This window comes from Somniosus microcephalus, chromosome 18 (genome assembly GCF_052327205.1).
Source record: "Somniosus microcephalus isolate GS21.2 chromosome 18, FLI_Smic_1.0, whole genome shotgun sequence".
NCBI lineage: Eukaryota > Metazoa > Chordata > Chondrichthyes > Squaliformes > Somniosidae > Somniosus > Somniosus microcephalus.
In genome coordinates, this window is record NC_141004.1 from 40,237,197 (window position 1) to 40,259,251 (window position 22,055).

General features: G+C 46.5%; 1 protein-coding gene across 1 annotated transcript in view; it reads right to left on the reverse strand.

The window, feature by feature from the left end:
- Positions 1–1,499: 1,499 nt before the first annotated feature.
- LOC147105227 (peptidase inhibitor 16-like) overlaps positions 1,500–22,055 on the reverse strand; it is a 78,094-nt gene continuing 57,538 nt past the window's right edge. The window contains exon 5 of the mRNA XM_086011377.1: positions 1,500–2,925. Within this exon, the coding sequence (XP_085867503.1) occupies positions 2,825–2,925 (101 nt within the window). The 3' untranslated portion in view covers positions 1,500–2,824. The remainder of the gene's footprint in view (positions 2,926–22,055) is intronic.

Here is a 22,055-nt window from a genome sequence, read left to right on the forward strand (position 1 = left end):
TTTGACAGCTCTGAGAAGGTGTCAAACACTGACAATCTGACTTCTAACTTGAGTCCTTCTCCACAGACTCAGTTAGAAATCTCTCCAGAACAGAAAGCAGAATGCTGCAACTTTTGACAGCTCACGGCCATTCTGCTTTCTGTGCCAATGAGATGAGGGACTCCCGAGACCAGAAGGAAGGAAGCCTGCATTAGTAAGCAAAGGTAAGTAAAACTTATTTAAACACTTTACACACACCAAACACACTTACCTCTGCACTCATGCACCCATCACTCACCTGAACACCAGACATCTCGAACCCTCCAAGCCCTTCAGCCCAACGGTCCGCCTCGCTAACTTGGCGTGGTTTGGAGCCATCGGGCAGCCCACATTTCAGGGCTAAAAATAGGGATTAGGCCAAAAACTGCCTGTTAACTACCTGTTAACAGGCAGTTAATTGGCACTAATCCCCTTCCCGTCTCAGGGAGGCGGCTCCCAGCACAGGTCAGGTACCTGCCTCCTGGGAAACAGGCATGGAGGCGGGAAGGATTCATGCCCCCCGATTCTGCAATTTTCCCCCCACTCCCGCCTCCAAACCCGTCTCCACGGGGCTTGGAAATTCGAGCCCATTGAGTCTGTGATGCCCTTTCCAGGTTAAGGGGGAAAAATTGGGTCGCGCACCCCTTGGGGCGCTAATTTTTAGCGTCCCGATAAAGTTAGCACCCCCGCACCATAAATTGAGCGGTAACGCCACAAGCAGAAGGCGGGACGCTACTGGAAGCGCTCCCCCTCCTTCCTGGGGCGCTACCAATCAATATCGCGGTGCTACGTGTAACAGCGCCACGTGCGTCGGCACATAGCACCGTGGTATTACAGGCCTCCCTCTCCTGATTAAAGGGGACAGGCCTAGCGCAGCGCATACCAGAGCCCTGCTGGACCACCGGAGAACAGGGTGCTGGGAAAAGAGCCCAGCACTCAAGAGGAGTGCCAGGCTGACCGATTGTGGCCGGCACCCCGTGTGAGGAGGCAAAAGGGGGCAGATGCTGGCAGGCGGCCCAGAAAAAAAGGCTGCCCAGCACCTGCCCTTTATCTAGCACCACCCCGGCTGCAAAAACACCACCCTGACCCTGTCGGACATATCATCCGGCAGGAGGTCAGGGAGCGCGATTGAAGTTTATGGCCGGGGCGCAAGCAGGGCACTGTGCACGGTGATGATGTCATTGCCAGAGGCGCTGAGCTGTGGGGTGCTACCGGCTACCGCTGCCGCTAACCTCCCGCTGAGTTTTGCGGGAGGTGATGGCGGTGCCGTGCCCAGGCACTAGGTGCTTTGTGCCCCGTTAGCGCCCCCTGAGGTGCAAAGCAACTCAATTTTTCCCCCTAAATATATACATATGGTATGTTGAGATTCATTTTTTTTTACATTGTGAATTCACCTGGATAGTCACACTATCCTCCCTGTTCTTTAATCTTTAGGAAAACTTACAATATGTAATGTATCTTTTTGCTTCCTTACTGTGTGTCCTTTAAGTTTGTAATGAATATACCTTCAAGACCTGTTAACTTCAACATAACATGTATTAAAATGTACTAAACATAACTCACTGAGCGAATTGTACATAATAAATTACAAAATATTGTGTGCAATTTTCTTTGGTTTGGTTGTGGGTTTGTTTTCTACATTTTTACATTATTATATATACCTCCTGTACCTCCTAGGTCCCAGGAACACAGGGTTGCTGGTGCCTCACTGACTATCCCAGCAAAAGTTAGTGACCCGGATTTTGCGGTAAAAATAATGGTGAGGCTAACAGCAATCATAGTTATTAAAGAGTAAATTGGATAGCAACTTCCGGCGACTGCATATGCGCAGTTAAACACGGAAATCAGGAAGTTGCTGTCGGTGTTGCCCTACTCCTCCAGAAGCTTCGCTATACTGGTATCTCGCTGAGAGACTCGGCATTGAAACATATGGAAGGGCGTGAAGTGGCGTTACTTAATCACTAGATACCCACTAAACTTGCCAGAAAAAGCTAGATCTTGTCCATTCTGGTATAAGTAAATTATTAATGGTGTGATAAGTCTTAATTACTGCCAAACAACCTCTCTGACACTGAAAATTTACTTTTACAAGTGTGGAGTCTCATTCTTTCAGATTTTAATTATTGTTGGAGATTTTAAAAAAATTAAAAATTGTAAACTTTTTAACAACTCTTTTTCTTTTCTCTTTTCTCTCTCTCTCTCTCTCTCTCTTAATCCCATCTTTCTTCCCCTCTCTTTATTTTGCTTTCTGTATTTGATTTGGCATTGAATGAACTATTCTGACACTTCCTGGTTCAGACTGGGCGTGCCTCAGTAAGGATTCTTCAATCCGATTGGTTAAGGAGATACACAGTTGCTTGCCCTTGTACACACTGGTCCTAGATCCCCTGTAGAGAACGTCACACTGAAGTGGGTTTCTAATCACAGTAAGTTCCATGCAAAAGCCCATAGAAAGTCTGTGGACAAGTGTAATGAACGACTAGCACAGTTCCTTCGCTGCTGACTACAAAATCTGGGCCAATGTTGTTCATGAAAGGAGGGGGGGAAAATGTAGGAAGAAAAATACAGAATCTCCAACCAATAACACAGAGATAAAATTGATATAGCAACAAGTTTGAGAGACAAATATTCTTTTAGTTTTTTTCTTATATACGTTTTAGGATTTAAGATTTTTTTTTGATCAATGTATCTATTCTCACTGATCAGAGTATCCATCTAAACTTCTCAAAGAAAACTCTCTCATCAGGAAAGCCAAATGAAATCATACTGAGCGTACATTAATTCTAACACATACTGCTCTCTAACTTTATACAGAATATGAAACTGCTAACATCACGAGAGTCAGAACAAAATTATAGCACAGTGCTGAGTTCCCAGCAGGCTTGGTGGTTTCTTGTTCTTGAGTACCTGTTGAACAATAAAATGGAGATGGTAAGTTTCTCATATTTCACCCATTTTAAATTCTAAAATAGTGCATTACAGTAAAATAATGCAGAGTTAGATGGTGATGCTTGCTTTTTTTCCACCGCTGTTTAATATTTTGTGGAAGACATAAGGAAATACCTGTGCAAGGACCTTCACCAAAACTTCCCCTATGCATGGTGAATAAGAGGATAGTCTGTGGTGATGATTATAAAACAGAGCTAAGACTGGCTTTTCTTTAATCTGGCATGTCTAATTATTTTGACATTTTTTGAAATGTTCGAATTTTCTCTCCTTCCCTGAAGCTATTGATTCATGCTGGATTACAGCTCCATGGGAACTGGCAGCTCACCCCTGCTTCATCCACATGATGATTTTCCTGTGTGAGTCCAGGCAGTGAGTAGTGACAGGCTATCCAATCATGGAAGGCATCACAGCCATGCTCAATTTTCCAGCATGAGGCAGTTGATTTTTCCCCCATCCCTAGTCCAGAGACGTTAAAGCCAATTGTATATCCTTAACTGTTGCCTCCCCAGCCTTCTGGTCAGAATGGCTTAATGCTAGACCAGCTAGTGGCTGTTGCTCATTAACTCATTAAGCTACTGCACAGTTGAATACAGAGTAACATTCTCCCTATCTTCCTTCAACAATGTGCTTTAGCTCCTCCAATCTCAGAAGATCCTCTAAATCAGCTATATGACACTTCTGTTTGTCACACCAGCTGTGAGAAAAGTACATTTTGCAGGCTTTTCTGTAGAACAGGCCTTTTAGATTCAGAGCTGTTATTGTAACCATCATTGTACACCTACATCAGACAGTTCATCTACTGTGGTTATCTTATGTTATGGGATCATTGCATGGGTGTAGTGTATGTACCTTTAAGACAGAACTACTTTTACAGCTCCTGTATACTGTAGTACCGGCAGTGACCACACCTGTATATAAGCCTTGCGCATGCCTCTGTACCCCCAGTCTTGAGACTACCCTCCTCCAGTAAATACCTGTTTATTGTTAAGTTACAGCATCCATGTGGTTATTGAAAAACATCATACTCTCAGAATCACGGATCTAACAGTGGCGACGAGTGTCGATTCGAATCTACCTGCAACTCTGCATTTCCCTTCGAGGATTCGCTCCAGGAGGGCGGTGTAAGAAAGTCGAGGCCAGGAACACAGGCGTCGACCACGAGCAACCGCCCAGTCGTCCGGCAGAGAGTGAACATCGCAGGGGAGGCTGTGGAGAGCTGGGCTTGGTTCCCCAGCCACGACGATCAGCAAGAGACTGACGACAGGTCCAGCGCAGACCCTTCCCGGACAGCGGCGGCTGGAGCCTACCGACGGCGGAGAGAAAGCCCAGCAGCGTCGACAGGGTAAGACAGAGGGTGAAGCACACAGGGCGCAGATGGGGGTTGAAAACCGAGCAGCGTCGAGAGAAAAAAAAAAAAACCGGAGAGAGAGAGGGTAAAGCAACAGCCGGGTTCAGGACTGAGCGGCGTCGAGAAAAAAAAAAAAAAGAACGCGCAGAGCACAGCCAGGGCTCAAGGGCTGAACAGTGCCCACGGGGAGAAGAAGGGAGAGCGCGGGAGACGCCATTGAGCCGCGGAGAAGAAGGAAGAGCGCGGGAGACGCCATTTTTAGAAGCCGTAGCGGAGAAGAAGGGCGAGCGCGGGAAGGAAGGAAATTGCGGGAGATGCCATTTTGTGCCAGCGGAGAAGAAGGGGAAGCGCGGGAGATGCCATTTTTTGACAGTAAATCACACCCAGGGATGCCGAAGAGTGGCAGTATCTCTACGTTCGACAATGAAGTCGAAGATTGGGCGACATATGTGGAACGTATTGAGGTGTACTGCAGGGTGAATGAAGTGCCAGATGCTAGGAAAGCACTGGTTTTGTTAAATTCCATGGGTGCAAAAACTTATGGGTTACTGCGAAATCTAATAACCCCAGAGAAGCCGGTGAACAAGAATTTCGAAAGCATAGTAGAAATCCTACAGGACCACTTAAACCCCACACCGCTGCTGATAACAGAATGATTTAAGTTCCATAAAAGGAACCAACACAAAGACGAAAGCAATGCTGAGTACCTAACGGAACTGCGCAAGCTATCGAAACACTGCCAGTTTGGAGCGGGACTAGCAGATACGTTAAGGGACAAGTTTGTGTGTGGGCTACAAAGTGAAGGAACCCAGAAACGGTTTCTAGCAGAAAAGGATCTTACGCTGGACAAGGCTTTCAGTATGGCGCAAGGGGCGCTGCAGAGATACAACGGAGACCGCAAGAATATGGCACCAATGAAATGTCCTATGGAACAGGGAAGTGCTATCGCTGCGGCAGAACAACACATGACCAGAAGGATTGTTGGTTCAAGGACCAAGTGTGCAGACAGTGTGGAAAAGCAGGACACATAGCAAGAGTCTGCAGGTCTGGGAAGAAAACCAACAGTAAGAAATCTCCACAGGAGAAGTACAAAAAGGTACACCAGGTGATGGACAGTGGTTCAGATGAACAGAAAAGTGACACAGACTCCGGAAGCAAGGAGCTGGGTTGTCTGAAACTACATAAGGTAACCAAAATGGAGGATCACCAGACTATCTGGGTTACACTCAAGATAGACGGAGTCCAAGTGGAAATGGAATTGGACACAGGATCAGCCCTAACAGTCATAAACCAAAGGGACTACAAGCGGCTATTTTCACATATACCCTTGAAAGCTACAGAGATTGTCTTGAAGACGTACACGGGGCAAAAAGTCTACCCCAAAGGAAAAATAAGGGTGAAAGTGATATATAAAGGCCAGGAAATACCTAAAATGGATATATATGTATTGCCAGATGGAGGACCACCACTGCTAGGATGTGAATGGATCTGGAAGATACAATTAGATTGGCATTCCATACAGGCACTGTAGGTTGAGGCCAAAAAGGATGACGACGTCACACCTGGACGACTGTCAAAAATGCTAACTGATGCAAAAGAAGTGTTCCAGGAGGGACTCGGAACACTAAAAGGCATAACAGCAACGATTAAAATAGAGGAAAATGCAAGCCCAAAGTTTCTTAAGGCCAGACCAGTGCCTTATGCGATCAGACCAGCTGTCGAAGCAGAGCTGGAAGAGTTGGAACGTTCAGGAGTACTGTCCAAAGTGGACTGGAGCGAGTGGGCTACACCCATCGTTCCTGTAATGAAGAGGTCATTGAGTAATACGCCTGGGGAACCAAAGACGGTCCGCATCTGTGGGGATTTTAAGGTGACAGTGAACCCAGTCCTTCACACGGTACAATATCCGCTTCCACGAATTGAGGATATTTTCGCCTCGCTATCTGGAGGTAAACGCTTCACCAAAATTGATCTAGCCCAGGCGTACTTGCAAATGGAGGTAGAAGAAGCTTTGAAACAATACCTTACGATTAACACTCATAAAGGTCTCTATCAATACAACCGGCTGGTGTTCGGGGTAGCCTCGGCTCCGGCTATCTGGCAAAGGGCAATGGATCAAGTCCTGCAAGGGATTCCAGGGACCCAGTGTTATTTGGACGACATCCTGGTCACGGGCGAAAATGACGGTGATCACCTCGCCAACTTGGAGAAGGTGCTCACCAGATTAAAGGAGTATGGGCTACGAGCTAATCGCCACAAGTGCGAGTTTTTCCAGAAACAGATCTCGTATTGTGGCCACTTCATCGATGAAGAGGGGTTACATAAGTCCCCTGAAAAGATTGAGGCAGTAGTCAAGGCTCCAGCGCCGGAAAATGTGTCACAACTGAGGTCGTTCCTCGGGCTGGTAAACTACTACCACAAGTTCTTACCAAATTTGTCCACGGTATTACACCCACTGAACACCCTACTGCAAACAGGGGTACCGTGGAAGTGGAATGACTAATCTAGACAAGCTTTCCAGAAGTGTAAAGAATTGCTCACATCAAAAGAGGTGTTGGCCCATTTCAAACCAGCACTACCAATTCGTTTGGCATGTGATGCATCACCCTATGGTATTGGAGCGGTGCTGTCGCACAAATTCCCAGACGGGTTGGAGAGGCCAGTAGCCCTTGCGTCTCGGTCACTAACCTCAGCCGAGCGCAACTACGCCCAGATTGACAGGGAGGCCCTCAGCCTAGTATGGGGAGTAAAAAAATTCAACCACTATCTGCATGGGCAGAAGTTCACCTTGCTGACTGACCACCAACCACTTGTCTCCATCTTTAATCCTAAGAAGGGTGTTCCAGTGATGACTGCACAACGGTTACAAAGATGATCCCTGTTTCTAGGGGCGAATCAATATGAAATAGAATATAAAGGCACGAAACAGCATGGGAACGCTGATGGGCTATCGCGCCTGCCACTGCCTACTGTGGAGGAAGCACCAGCAGTGGACCCTATCGAGATATTTTATTCGTCAATAATTGAACGATTGCCAGTAACGAATGCGGATATAGAGAAGGAGACCAGCAATGATCTGACACTGTCTCGGGTATATGATTTGACGGTGAGGGGATGGCCAACACATGGCGACTCACTGTTGCCAGCATTCTCATCCAGAAGAGAACAGCTGTCAGTATGCCAGGGGACAGTGATGTGTGGATCCAGAGTGGTGATTCCACCCAAGTTAAGGGAGAGAGTGCTAAATGAGCTACATGAAGGTCATCTGGGGGGAGTGAAAATGAAAAGCCTTGCTAGGGCTTAAGTGTGGTGGCTGGGAATCGATCAACAAATCGAAGACCTAACTAAGAGCTGCTTAGGATGCCAGAAGGTCCAAAATGCACCACCACATGCCCCTCTACACCCATGGGAGTGGCCCTCCTCTCCATGGCAATGGGTGCATATTGATTTCGCTGGTCCATTCATCAACTCAATGTTCTTAATAGCAGTGGATGCTCATTCAAAGTGGCCTGAGGTGATAAAAATGTCCTCAACCACTACAGAGAAAACGATTGCAGTCCTACAGACCATATTTGCCAGAAACGGTTTGCCAGAGCAGATTTGCTCTGATAATGGACCACAGTTTGTGTCCGAAGAGTTTCGAAAATTTATGAGAAGGAAAGGGGTAAGGCATTACACATCCGCCCCATATCATCCAGCCACAAATGGATTGGCTGAGAGGTTCGTACAAACCTTTAAGAAGGCGATAAAGGCCATGTGCGACGAGGAAATTCCACTACAGCATAAGGTGGACAATTTCTTATTAGCCTACCGAAACGCGACACATGCAGTTACCAACCAGACCCCGGCCATGATGTTCTTTAACCGAAGGTTGAGATCTCGTCTGGACTTGCTCAGACCAAATGTGCGAAGAAATGTTGAGGACAAACAATTCCAGCACATCAATGAGAAGCCGACAAGGAGCTTCAATGTAGGACAACCAGTCTTGGCCCGTGACTATCGAACAGAGAAATGGCAACCTGGAACAATATGCACAAGGCAGGGGCCATTAATGTACACAGTGGATGTCGGGGAGAACATTGTGAGATGCCACGTTGATCGGATCTTAGCGTCACAGGAACGAGTCAACCCCATGTCTCGAGTACCTGGGGATGAACCCGACATACCGGTAGCATCTACCTCAGAACCAGTAGCAGTGGAACCCGATGAACTACCCGATGAAAAGGGGCCAGAATCGCCTCTGCACCAAGAACAAGAACCTCAGGAAAGGCGCTATCCCGAAAGGTTCAGGAAGCCGCCCCAAAGACTGAATCTATAAATGGACTATTGTTGTTTAATGTACATGTTAAAGTGTTAATTGTTATTTGAATATTAGGGGTACTACTAATCTAAAAGGGGAGGAATTGTAGTGTATGTACCTTTAAGACAGAACTACTTTTACAGCTCCTGTATACTGTAGTACCGGCAGTGACCACACCTGTATATAAGCCTTGCGCATGCCTCTGTACCCCCAGTCTTGAGACTACCCTCCTCCAGTAAATACCTGTTTATTGTTAAGTTACAGCATCTGTGTGGTTATTGAAAAACATCATACTCTCAGAATCACGGATCTAACAATGGGAACCGTGGGTTAACTGTTGCTGCCTATTTGGGAATGGTTAGGAGGCTGCTTGGCTTGGGGAAACACTGAAATCAATTGACATACAGGAACAATAGCAGGTTCAAGTTCCCATAATATAATAACTGATTTAATGTATATAAGGCAGACGTAAAGTATAGAATATTAGAACATTGTTGGAGCGAGACTGGACACGCTCATGTGCTACCACAAGGCCATTCGAGATCGATCACCTCGAAACTTTGTAGATGTTGACAGGTTATATCTCTCTTATTTTACTATGCTATAAGTATAATCTTTGTATATTAACTTTTTACTTCTTGTATTGTAGCTTATTTTATAACTGTAATAAAACCTATATACTTTGTACAATGCTCCCTCTAGTCTTTAAGTAGCAAAGATAACATAAATCACTTGTACCAGCTATTACTATTGTAGTGTTCATTTCCACTTTAGGAACAGGTACGATCTCCGGAAAAACTCAGGAAATGGAAATGGAAATGGTTCATATGGCGGGGACTGTCTGGGAGATATATGTCAATAATAGAGACTGTCAGCAGTTCTTCAGTTATTTTTATATATGTTTTCTATTAAACCTGTTGAATAGCAGTTATTTAGTCTTCAAACACTAGGGGGTGATTTTATCAATGGGGACGTGATGGAGACGGGACTGCTGCTTGTCGGGTTTTAGTCCTGCCTCCATCGATGTCCAGTCAACCCACACTGTTTTCCCTTGATTGACCTTGTTAAGCCCGCCCAGCGGGCTTAGCAGGCCAATTAAGGGAAAGCCGGTGACAGAGAACGTCAACGTATGACGTTTCATCTGTCAAGATTTTTTTGACAGATGAATTGTCATAGTTTGACAGCTGTCAAACACTGACAATCTGTCTTCTAATTTGAGACCTAGGACACAGGCTCACTTAGAAAGCTTTCCTGAGCAGAAAGCAGAAGGTTGCTGCATCTGAGAATGCAGCGGCCATTCTGCTTTCTCCGCCGGTGAGTTGAGGCAGCTCCGCAGCCTGAAGGGATGAAGCCTGGAGGAAGCAGCAAAAGTAAGTAAACTTCTTAAAACATTTTAGACTCACCTCACACACTTACTTCTCCACACTTGCACTCATCACTCACCTGCACACCGGGCATTTCGGCCCCTCCGACCCCTGCAAACCCACGGCTCGCCTCGCTGACCCTGGTGAGGTCCGGAGCCGTTGGGAAGCCCACACTTTAGGGCTCAAAATAGGGATTAGCCAAAAAACTGCCTGTTAACTACCTGTTAACAGGCAGTTAATTGGTACTAATCCCCTTCCCGCCTCGAGGAGACGGGACCCGGTGCGGGTCGGGTACCCGCCTCCTGGGAAGATGGTACGGAGGCGGGTTGGGGGTGGGATAGGTACCCGCTCTCAGATTCTGCCATTTTCCCGGCAGTCCCGCCTCCTTTCCCGCCTCCCCAGGGCTGACAAAACCGCTCCCAACATCCTGTCTATGAGTGAGAAAGCCAAATTTGTGGCAAGTATCTGTATCCAATAGGAACTAGGCTGGGTCCTTTAGAGCTCGCAGAATTCAAACCCATCTTGCGCGGGGAAAAAAGCAAATTTAGAATGTTAACTCGCTGCAGCACCCATTCCCCTTAAGAATAAATATCTTAAGCTTGAATATGTTTTGCATATGGCCACCACTCTAAGTCTGCCAAAAATAGCTGAGAATATTAGGTACAAACTTGGCAAATAACTTAACTGATGAAATTTGATATCACAATCAGTGGCACACAGATAAAAATGGTACAGCAAATATTGAAGATGAACGATCTTTTAGTTTTTTTTCTTATTTAAGCTTAAAGACGGGAGATTTTTTATGACTACTATACTCACTGGTGTACATTTCTCTGAGTAAATTAATCAGAGCTGCCTAACAAAATCATATTAAGTGCTCATTCATTCCAGATACTATTAGTGTCTCTTACTTTATACTGAACACAAAACTGTTATCATTATGGATCTCAGAATAAAATCCGTAGCGCAGTGCTAAATTCACGCCCTCACTGTTGGCTTGTGTTTTTTTTGGTGCCTGTTGCAAAATAGAAAGTGCCCAGGTGAGCTACACACACAACACATTCCTTGTGAGAAAATTGCAGTCTTCATACATTGTTACATTAAAATGAAACTCTCACATCTACATGTGGGTGCACTTTAGATTGGCCTAAAGGCCAGGTGGAAGATGAACGGCTGTAAGATTTGAGCAGCGATCTGGTGAAAGATCTCTGCCTGATTTCCCAGCCTTTGCTCACCTGTTCCACACCAGCTTGAGTGAGCCCACCAGACAGAAAGTAGCAGTGTGCATAAAACATCCCCCATTCATAGTCAGTGGGAGGGAATGCTTAACTTGATCCTACATAATAAATGCTCCCAAATGGCTTTGTTTTTTCTTTAAACTGAAGTATAGCTTGGCCTTCCTTCCTCCCTGTTTTGATTATTCTATCTTTTCAAAGCAGTTCTTATGGGTTCTTTTAAGCTCAGCACATGTAGGGCTTCATGGCATACAATACTGCCAACCTGCAGGGTGTAAAAGGCATGAGACATTCTGGGCTTCATCTGTCATGAGGACCATTTTGTTTTCTCCTTGCCTTTTGAATTTTTTTTTCATAATAGCAGAAGACTGGCCAGCTGGGACTTACAAGCGCAGGTTCGTTCCCAAGTGGACAATAAAAAATGGTCAAATTTATGGATCTTGTAATAAAGTCTGCCTGTTAATGCAGTTATACTGCAGTCTGAGATTGATAGGTATAAAGTGAAAAACACAGGTAACGAAACAAAAGACCTTACACACATCCACAGAACTCTGCTCCCTGAATGGCTATTTTTTAATGTTAGGAAAGAACAGGCTGGAGTGTCTAACATTAAACATCCCTTAACATTGAATAAGACAAGCACTAAGTTTCTAATATAAAATAAAAACAGATAATGCTGGAGATACTCAGCAGGTCAGGCAGCATCTGTGGAGAGAGAAACAGAGTTAACGTTTCAGGTCGATGACCTTTCGTCAGAACTGCTGAATGCTCATTGACCTGAAACATTAATTCTGTTTCTCTCTCCACAGATGCTGCCTGACCGGCTGAGTATTGCCAGCATTTTCTGTTTTTATTTCAGATTTCCAGCATCCGCCGTATTTTGCTTTTGTACGACGTTTCTAATGTTCCCAGTAACCTAACAGATCACCCGAGCACTTTTTAAACCTAACTTCATTTTGTACTAGAGATATACTCCACCTGGATAAAGTTCAAGTGGTGTAAGACTACTCCCTGGACCACATGGTTGTAGTGCACTGGGCTGATCCAGACCTGAGTTATACTGCCACTTTTAGATCTGAAGCCACTTCTCAGCGATGCAAAAGTGGCAGCATAACTTCAGCCTGTAATTCTCATCTCAGCTTAAATGTGTACATTCCACATTTAGAACGTGGAGATGAGATTCTTTATAATGAGATTTTTCCATTTACCCCGGACTGTCACACTATCCTTTTCTCTAAGAGTACAGCTAAATAAAATGTATCCTTAAATGCAAACTCGGGTCCCCAATGTGAAAGCACAGTGTATTATTGCACTGCACCTCCCAGTCCCCTTGTGAACAGCCATTTCAAGCTCACTTATATTTTGCATTAGGCCACAGCTCTTTAAAACTATTCCAAAATGGCTGAGATGATGAAGTGCTAAATGGTAAATGGCTCCATGTACACGTAAACAGATATGATTCAAGTTTTAGTGGAAATATATGCCTGACCATTAAAATGCAATAGCTAAGAAGTTCCAATCAATGGCGCACAGATAAACTGTGCACAAGAGGTTTGGGAGGTGGGTGTTCTTTTAATTTTTTTTCCTGTACAGTTTAATGATTTGAGTTTCTTTTTATGATCATACAATTCTCACTGAAGAGTTCATCTATGTAAACTTTTACAAGAAAAAATCCTCATCAAGGGAAGCTGAGAGAATAGGGCCAATTCTCTAACTTTTGAGTAAAGGAGCAGGTCCACAGGTGCAGCACACATGAATAGTGGAGTCAGGCAGGTAGGCCCGAGCACCTACAGCACCGCACTCTCAATTCCATAATATAAAATTTAGAAGCTTTTATGAGTTGCACTGAGCAAGTGTTCGAGCTTCATTATATCTCTGAATTTTATGCAAATTAAGATTAATTACTCCCATGACAAATTCCCTGTGTTTTCTTGGCTCCTCGCTCAGTATATTTGTCCTTTCTTGTTTTACATGCTGTTCAGTAATGAACTTCCATTCTTAAAGCTGGGACTGACTGTTACTGAGCTAGCAGAAGTTTGCTGCCTCCTTTGACTTGCCATATTGCTGCTTCTGCATTATTATTGTTTTTGCATTGCTCTTTTCCTGCTGTTTGCTGCTGAATTTTTGCAATACAGGACAACTGCAAATATCTCCAGCCACAGCATTGGTGCTGCCAGCAGTGTCAGCCACATCTCTGACACCATGCTCAGCATGGAGATTTTGTTGGGCCGGCCAATAGCTGTCATGCATTTGGAGGAGGAAGAGGATTTCACGCAGAGGTACATCTGTATACCAGGGGGGAAAAATTCAGTTTCGCCCCGTTTGGGGCGCCATTATCGGCCGTGCGCAAAGTTTAGCGCCTGGCGCCAGTTATCGCCTCCGACAGCAAACTTGGCTTTTATCACCCCTGGAGGTGATTGGAGCGCTAAATCAGGCGCTTCACACCTGTCTTAAGGCGCAAAGGCCGAGGAGCGAGGCGTTACCTCAGAGCGCTGGCGAAGCAAGGAAGGGCAAATCAAAATAAACCTGCAAAGTGCTGCTCAGTACTCAAAACTCCTTCGCACAGCGTTGAATCTCTCCAGAAGTCTCTCTCTCTCTCTCTCTCAGAATGCGTGGTGCAAAAATGTCACCGACAAAAAAAGGCAGAAAGCGGTCGCCTTTAAATAGCGCTCCCCCAGTCCCTTCCTGACTGCAAAACGCTCCCCTCAACCTGTCGTTGCTAGCGACAGGCGGTAAAGCAGGGGGCGCCACTCAATATCCGGTCCGGGGCGCTAACGGGGCATTGCACACTCGACTGACGTCACAATCTACCGGCGCAGGAGATCGTGGCTGTAGTGTTTAGCGCTGCAAAATGTCTAGTTAATTTTGCAAGCGGCGCAAACATCGCCACGCCCGGGCACTAGTTGCTTTGCACCCCATTAGCGCCCTCTTAAGGCACTAATGGGAGGCGCAAACAACTGAATTTTTCCCCCCAGGTGTCTCACACCAAGTTAAAATTGGCCCAAGCCCATTTGTAGACCTAGACAGACCCACTTAGCCATCCCTTAGGAGGCCTGCTTTCACAATTTCTGTTTCACAAGAGAGGCTGTGTTATGCCGCCTACTGAGACCTGACCAGGAGACAAGATTCAGCAGAGGGACAGCCCTGTGTGTTGCAATCATTCAGCAAACTTCATCATAGTGATTTTCTTCTTAAAAGGAAATGATAAAACATGAACATTTCTTCCATCAGTCTTGGTAACAGGAAAGCTTCCATCGAGAAGTGACAGTCCGGGAGTGGAGGTCTGTTTAATAGAAAGCCTTACAGCTTTTATCTCACAGGGGATTGAAATTCAAAAGTGAGCAAGTGATGCTTCAGTTGTACAGAGCCTTGGTCAGACGTCGTCTGGAGTACTGCATTCAGTTTTTGGCATCAAACCTCAGGAAAGATACATTGTCCTTGGAAGAGCAGGCCACGTTCACCAGAATGATACCAGGGCTTAAAGGGTTAAATTATGAGGCCAGGTTGCATAAACATGGCTAGTACTCCCTTAATTAGAAGAATGAGGGGTCATCCTGTTGCTATATTTCTATATTTCTAAGAGACTGTCAAATTTAGAAACAGTTTCCTCTGTTGGCTGCACAGTCTCAATGTGGAGTCATGTTGATAAGTGATATTACAATAATAACACGAAAAGCTCCACACCCTCTATTACTCTTAAGAATAGAAAAAATCTAAATCTTTCTTAAAATCTCTGTACATCCAAATCTTGTACAATCAGGCCAAGAAAGGGAACACTTGTAGATCATTGAAACTGGTGCTATAGTCTTCTCATGGTACTCCTTAAATTAAGAGCTGACATAGGGGAAAATATAGGCATTTTACTACACTAATGCTAAAAAGAAACATACACAGAATGTAGAGAGAAGAGGGTTACCAACAATTGCTCCTCCTTGAGTGAGTGACAACCCAGCACAGCACAATGCCTCCCAGCTGTGCAGTTGCACAGGCCCAGAGCTTGCACTGACCTTTATAAAATGCTGAATACTAACTCAAACACCCTTCTCAACTGTCTCCCAACAACACGTGCTGGACAAGCTCCTGGACTGCTTGTCCCTGTCCAATCTGGTACCCACCTTCCACCCAGGGCTTTAATGAAGGGAAAATATAGCAACTGATATCAGTGGAGGAACATTTCTGAGAGTCACAGAGAAATTAGGAGAGACAGAGAGCAAAGGGAAATTAGGGATAGCATAAGATCCAAGGAGAGGACATATAAATTGGCCAGAAAAAGCAATAATCCTGAGGATTGGGAGCAGTTTAGGATTCAATAAAGGAGGACAAATGGATTAATTAAGAAGGGGAAAATAGAATATGAGAGTAAGCATGCAGGGAACATAAAAACTGACTGTAAAAGCTTCTATAGATATGTGAAGAGGAAAAGATTAGTGAAGTCAAGCGTAGGTCCCTTGCAGTCAGAATCAGGGGAATTTATAATGGGAAACAAAGAAATGGCAGACCAACTAAACACATATTTTGGTTCTGTCTTCACAAAGGAGGACACAAATAACCTCCCAGAGATGCCGGGGAACATAGGGTCTGATGAAAGGGTGGAACTGAAAGAAATCAGTATTTGTAGGGAAATGGTGATAGGAAAATTGATGGGACTGAAGGCCGATAAATCTCCAGGGCCTGATAATCTGCATCCTAGGGTACTTAAGGAAGTGGCCCTAGAAATAGTAGATGCATTGCTGGTCATCTTCCAGAACTCGATAGACTCTGGAACAGTACCCATGGATTGGAGGGCAGCTAATGTTACCCCACTATTCAAAAAAGGTGGTAGAGAAAAAGCGGGGAATTATAGACCGGTAAGCCTGACATCGGTAGTGGGGAAAATGCTAGAGTCCATTATAAAAGATGTAATAGCAGAGCACTTGGAAAGCAGTGACGGGATCGGACAAAGTCAACATGGATTTACAAAAGGTAAATCGTGCTTGACTAACCTACTGGAATTTTTTGAGGATGTAACTGGTAAAATAGATAAGGGAGAACCAGTGGATGTGGTATATTTGGACTTTCAGAAGGCTTTCGATAAGGTCCCGCATAAGAGATTAGCGTGCAAAATTAAGGCACATGGGATTGGGGGCAAGGTATTGACTTGGATAGAGAACTGGTTGGTGGATAGAAAGCAAAGAGTTGGAATAAATGGGTCGTTTTCCGAGTGGCAGGCAGTGACTAGTGGGGTACCACAAGGATCGGTCCGAGGACCCCAGCTATTCACAATATATATTAATGATATAGACGAGGGAACTAGATGTAATATCTCCCAGTTTGCAGATGACACAAAGCTGGGTGGGCGTGTGTGCTGTGAGGAGGATGCCGAGAAACTCAAGTATGATTTGGGCAGGTTGGGTGATTGGGCAGATGTATGGCAGATGCAGTATAATGTGGATAAATGCGAGGTTATCCACTTTGGTGACAAAAACAGGAAGGCAGATTATTATCTGAACAGCAATAGATTGGGAGAAGGGGAAGTGCAACGAGACCTGGGTGTCCTTGTGCACCAGTCGCTGAAGGTAAGCATGCAGGTGCAGCAGGTGGTTAAGAAGCCAAATGGTATGTTGGCCTTCGTAGCAAGAGGATTCGAGTACAGGAACAAGGATGTCTTGCTGCAGCTGTACAGGGCCTTGGTGAGACCACACCTTGAGTATTGTGTGCAGTTTTGGTCGCCTTATCTGAGGAAGGATGTTCTTGCCATGGAGGGAGTGCAGCGAAGATTCACCAGACTGATACCTGGGATGGCAGGAATGACGTATGAGGAGAGATTGGGTCGATTGTGCTTATACTTGCTGGAGTTTAGAAGAATGAGAGGGGATCTCATTGAAACTTATAAAATTCTAACAGGACTAGACGGACTAGATGCAGGAAGGATGTTCCCGATGGCGGGGAGTCCAGAATCAGGGGTCACAGTCTAAGGATAAGGGGTAAGCCATTTAGGACAGAGATGAGGAGGAATTTCTTCACCCAGAGTGGTGAACCTGTGGAATTCTCTGCCACACAGGGCAGTTGAGGCCAATTCATTAAATATATTCAAGAAGGAGTTGGATATATTTCTTGAGGCTAAAGGTATCAAGGGATATGGGGAGAAAGCAGGGACATGGTACTGAATTTGGATGATCAGCCATGATCTCATTAAATGGCAGAGCGGGCTCGAGGGGCCGAATGGCCTACTCCTGCTCCTATCTTCTATGTTTGTATGTTAACACCACCTTCAACCCAGAGTTGGATCTTCCACCTTCCTGTAACTGGGGCCATCTCCTGGGAAGGGAGTCAGAACTTTCACCTGCCATGGAGATTCACCCCTAATCCCAGGCAGTCTTCTGGTCCTGTGGGCATTTGAATGAGCAAGTTTTATTGCAACAGGCCCTGGGACTTGCCGCAGCATAGGGGTGTAGACAGCCTCTGAGTTGCCTGTCAAATAGGAATTAAAAATAAAATCTGATCATCTTTTAAGCTTCACAATGTATTGATTTGAGTGCAATTGCACATCACCAGCAAGCCAACAACATTTTCAAACCCCCTCCCGCACTATTAGAACATTGGACTCCTAAGACTAACAGGCGTTGCTCACTCCAGCATCATAATAACAAGAATAGAGGGCATATGTCAGCGGACACTTTGCATTAAATTTCAGCACATCTACACATGGGTGAATGCATAGTCTTCCACCAAGCCTGTGGAGTATGCAATGATGGGGGCCACAGCAGAAGGCGGGATACAGCAATATACATACTTGAGCAAATGTTCTACAACCACTCACCCCAGATCAACTGATAAATTGACAGGGGGCAGGAGGGAATTGTAGTTCTAAGTTTTACTTTCTTAGCTAAGTTAGTTCTAATAAAATGATGATAAGGAGTTTGACATGTCTGTTATTATACACAGGATTGGGTAGGGTACCAGTCTGCACTGTCTAGCAAGACAATATGGACAGGCTGAGACATGCTGTGAGTTGATGGACCTAGTCCTCAATACAGAGAATGGTGGAGTGAAAACTACTGACAGGTAATTCTACCCTCAAGAAGGTGAAGATGCCTTTAGCAAGAATGGAATTATTTCCACCTTTTTTATAATTAGCCTCATCATAAGGCACTCCCAGGCCAGCTGTCACACGGCCAAATAGAGAGGAAGATTTCCCCAGCAGTAGTTTAACAATGGCGTGAAGTGATTCTTTGAATTTTTCGTCATAATCAATGACACAGTAACAACACTGAATTCTCACAAATCCCATGTTTAAAAGCCATGCAATTCTGCATTTTGTTAACAGGTCCTTAATAACAGAGATAGGCAGGCATTCTCATTAAAAGAGGAATTTCACTCCTGTGTGCCTTAACTCGAGGTTCAGAAAACCACCCTCAACAGCATCAATGTAACCAGTCATTTTTATGGCCTCTCTAAGTGAGACAATTTGTGCCAAGGAATTGTCAGAGTCATAGGGGGAGAAATTCGGTATCGTCCCGTTTGGGGCGCAATTATCAGCCGGGCACAAAGTTTAGCGCCTGCCGCAAATTATTGCCTCTGTCTGCAAACTTGGCTTCTATCGCTCCTGGAGGTGATTGGAGCGCTAAATCAGGCGCTACACACCTGTCTTAAGGCGCAAAGGCCGAGGAGCGAGGCGCTAACTCAGAACGCCAGCGAAGCTCGGGTGATGTCAGTTAGCAATGGAACTCAGGCACACTGGCGCCGGCCAGTTCTTACAGGGGAGGGTCGATCTTGCTCTCCAGCCACACCCTACTCATTGCAGCCTTGAATCTCGGCCTGGAGAGACCTGTACATCGATTCTGCAGCAAAGGACTATGGAGAAGGCCAGGGAGCGAGCTCAGCGCTTCAGCGACCGGGCCTTGGTGGCTCTGGTTGGCGCAGTGGAGCGCCGAAGAGCAATACTGTACCCACAGCGTGGCAGGAGGCCATTGCCACACGACTACAGAAGAGTGTGGAGGGAGGTGGTTCATCACATCTCCTCCAGGAGCATGGTGCCCAGGACCCATAAACAATGTCGGAAAAAGTTCAACGACCTCACTCGGGTCGTCCGGGTGAGTGGCTGCTTTTCAATAACTCTCCATCCCTCCATCTCAACCTCACTCTATGGCTAGAGGGTGTAAAAACCCCAAAGCCCAACACATGCAAGATCTATGGCCCGTTCATCAAACACACACGCACATTCCACACCTTGCATACATTAAGGGCTATTCAACTATGGGAGGCACATCAGGCAAGACCATGGCTGCATATTTACGCAGACGCCGTCCTTTTTCTTGCAGGCCAAGCTATCTCATAATAGACGGCAGCAGCAATGGATGGGTGGAGGGCGGCCTTAGCTGCAAATCCTCAGCGAGCTGGAGGCGCACGTCCACAGGATCGTCGCAAGCCAGGTGATCGGTCCCATCGCCGCTGGAGAGGTCGACTCCGTTCGGGACAACAATGGTAAGGTCATCAGCTTTCTCTCCTCTCTCATTCCACTTGTCGCTCACAACACCAGCCTTTTACAATTTCAATCCAACTTACTAAATCAATCCAGTCCTTGCTCCCTTATTGCCCCTCTGTCCTGATGCTAAAGCCACTCTTGTACCTCCCTGCTTTCAGATGGTGATTCACCAGCTGAGGAGACGGGCCCTCAAGCTGCCAGTGGAAGCGAAGCCGCAGGCGAGGAGAAGGAAGAAGAGGAAGCCGGAGCCTCAGCGCTAGCATCTCCCGAGGGAGCCCATGCCCACACTGGGACCACATCTTCCCTAGAGGGGAGCAGGGGGGAAGGGTCTGATGAGGGTGAAGCTCTGGGACCCAACGAGCTGCAGCAATGCGATGGGGGTAGGGAAGCTCAGTGGCCTTCTCCCCAGAGGGAGAGCAGGCCAGTGAGTCCTGCTGCACTGGACGCAGAGGAGGAGCAGCTCATTGCTAAAATGAACACCCAGGCGGTGGACATGCACACTCAGCTCATGGGTGCAACGGGAAGGGTGCCCGAAAGCATTGATGGACTGGCAAGGAGTGTGGAGCACTCCGCTGCAGCACAGGCGGACACAACGCAACTGCTTAGTGCTGCAATTCAGTCACTGGCTGCTGTGATCCAATCTCAGACTGCTCTCATGCAGTCTCAGATTGAGGCCACGCAAGCACTGACTGCAGCCATCATCGCTGGTTCGGCCACAATGCCCCAGGGCTCTCACGGCGCCACAGCAGGCCAGCAATCTGTGCTCCAGCAGATTGCTCCGGATGCTGAGGTGCTGCCCTGTGGGAATGCCAGTGTGTCGGTCGAGCAGGAAGTTGCTGTCCTCTCTCAAGATGACAGCATTCCTGCTGCCACCACTGTCACTTCCCCATTGCACTTGCCACCACCTGTAGCCCAGACTGCTGCCGCCCATGCAGAGTTGGTGCAGTCTGCAGCCAGGCCATCCAGGCCCAGAGCTAGTTAAGGGCATCCTTCAAGGGCATCTGTAGTCTCAGGTTCTGACATTCAGCAGCCTTCCACCAGCCTTGCTGCAGCCACTGGGCCCCCATTACGGAGGAACAGTAGGGTGGGAAGGGGGTAAGTACGCAAGGGATGGAGGTCACCCTCGAAGGGCAAAAAGTAGGAGATCTCAAGAAATGTTGGGAATGGCTTTATTAAAGGGCGAGGTTTGTCTGATAACTTTTGTTTAGTGATTTGGCCATTATCTCCAGGTTGTGAGAACCAGTTATGTAATTAATGATTTGTTGTGTTTGTTTCTATTAGTTTGTCATGAATAAATGACACACACAGAGTTTGTAAAATAAAAAAGTTGCTGTTTTCAAAATGTACATGTTTGGCCTTTGGAATCATTGCTGCCTTGGCTGGCTATAGGGGTGCGGGTTGCTTTCCATCATGTTGTTCTCCATGCCAGAAGCCATCTTCTGAGTAGGGGCCTAGAAGTGGCTTGTTATCGGCCGTTGACAGATGGCCTTTGCAGTTTCAACATTGTGGGTCTCCCTCCTGCCTTGGTGCTGTAGCTGATCATCCTCCTCCTCTTCCTCCTCCTCCTCCGGTGGTGCACCAATGCCTGGTGGCATTGGCTGGGTCCTGAGGATTGCAAGGTTATGAAGAATGCAGCAAACAACTATGAGGCTCGCTCAGGAGAGTGCTGCAGGGCTCCTCCTGAGTGGTCCAGACAGCGGAACCGTTGCTTGAGCACGCCGATCGTCTGCTCAATTATGTTCCTGGTGGCAATATGGCTCTCATTGTACCGCAGCTCGGGAGGGGTGTTGGGGTTACGGAGTGGTGTCATCAGCCTGATGCAGGGTGGATAACCCTTGTCCCCGAGGAGCCAAAAACTTGGCTGATGCGGTGCCTGGAAAAGGTCTGGCACACCAGTCTGGCGCAGAATGAAAGCATTGTGGCTGCTGCCAGGATAGCGGGCATTGACAGCGAGTATCAGTTGTCTGTGGTCACAGACCAACTGCACATTTAAAGAGTGAAACCCCTTGCGGTTTTGGAAAACCTCTGCATTCTCATGCAGTGCCCGCAATGCCACATGCATGCAGTCAATGGCACCCTGCATCATGGGGAAGCCCGCTATCCTCGCAAAGCCCAATGCGCATTCATGCTGTTTGGTCCGGGTCATCAGGAAAGAGATGTACTGGCGTCTCCTTTTATAGAGGGCATTTGTGACCTGACGGATACAGCAATGGACCACGAACTGGGAGATATTGGCGACGTTCCCAGTAGCTGCTTGAAAGGAGCCAGTGGCATAAAAATTCAGAGCCACTGTGACCTTCACTGCCACTGACAGAGATGTCCTGGTCCTCAGTTGAGGCTGCTGACCTGGTTGCAGCAGGTGGCAGAGCTCAATGAC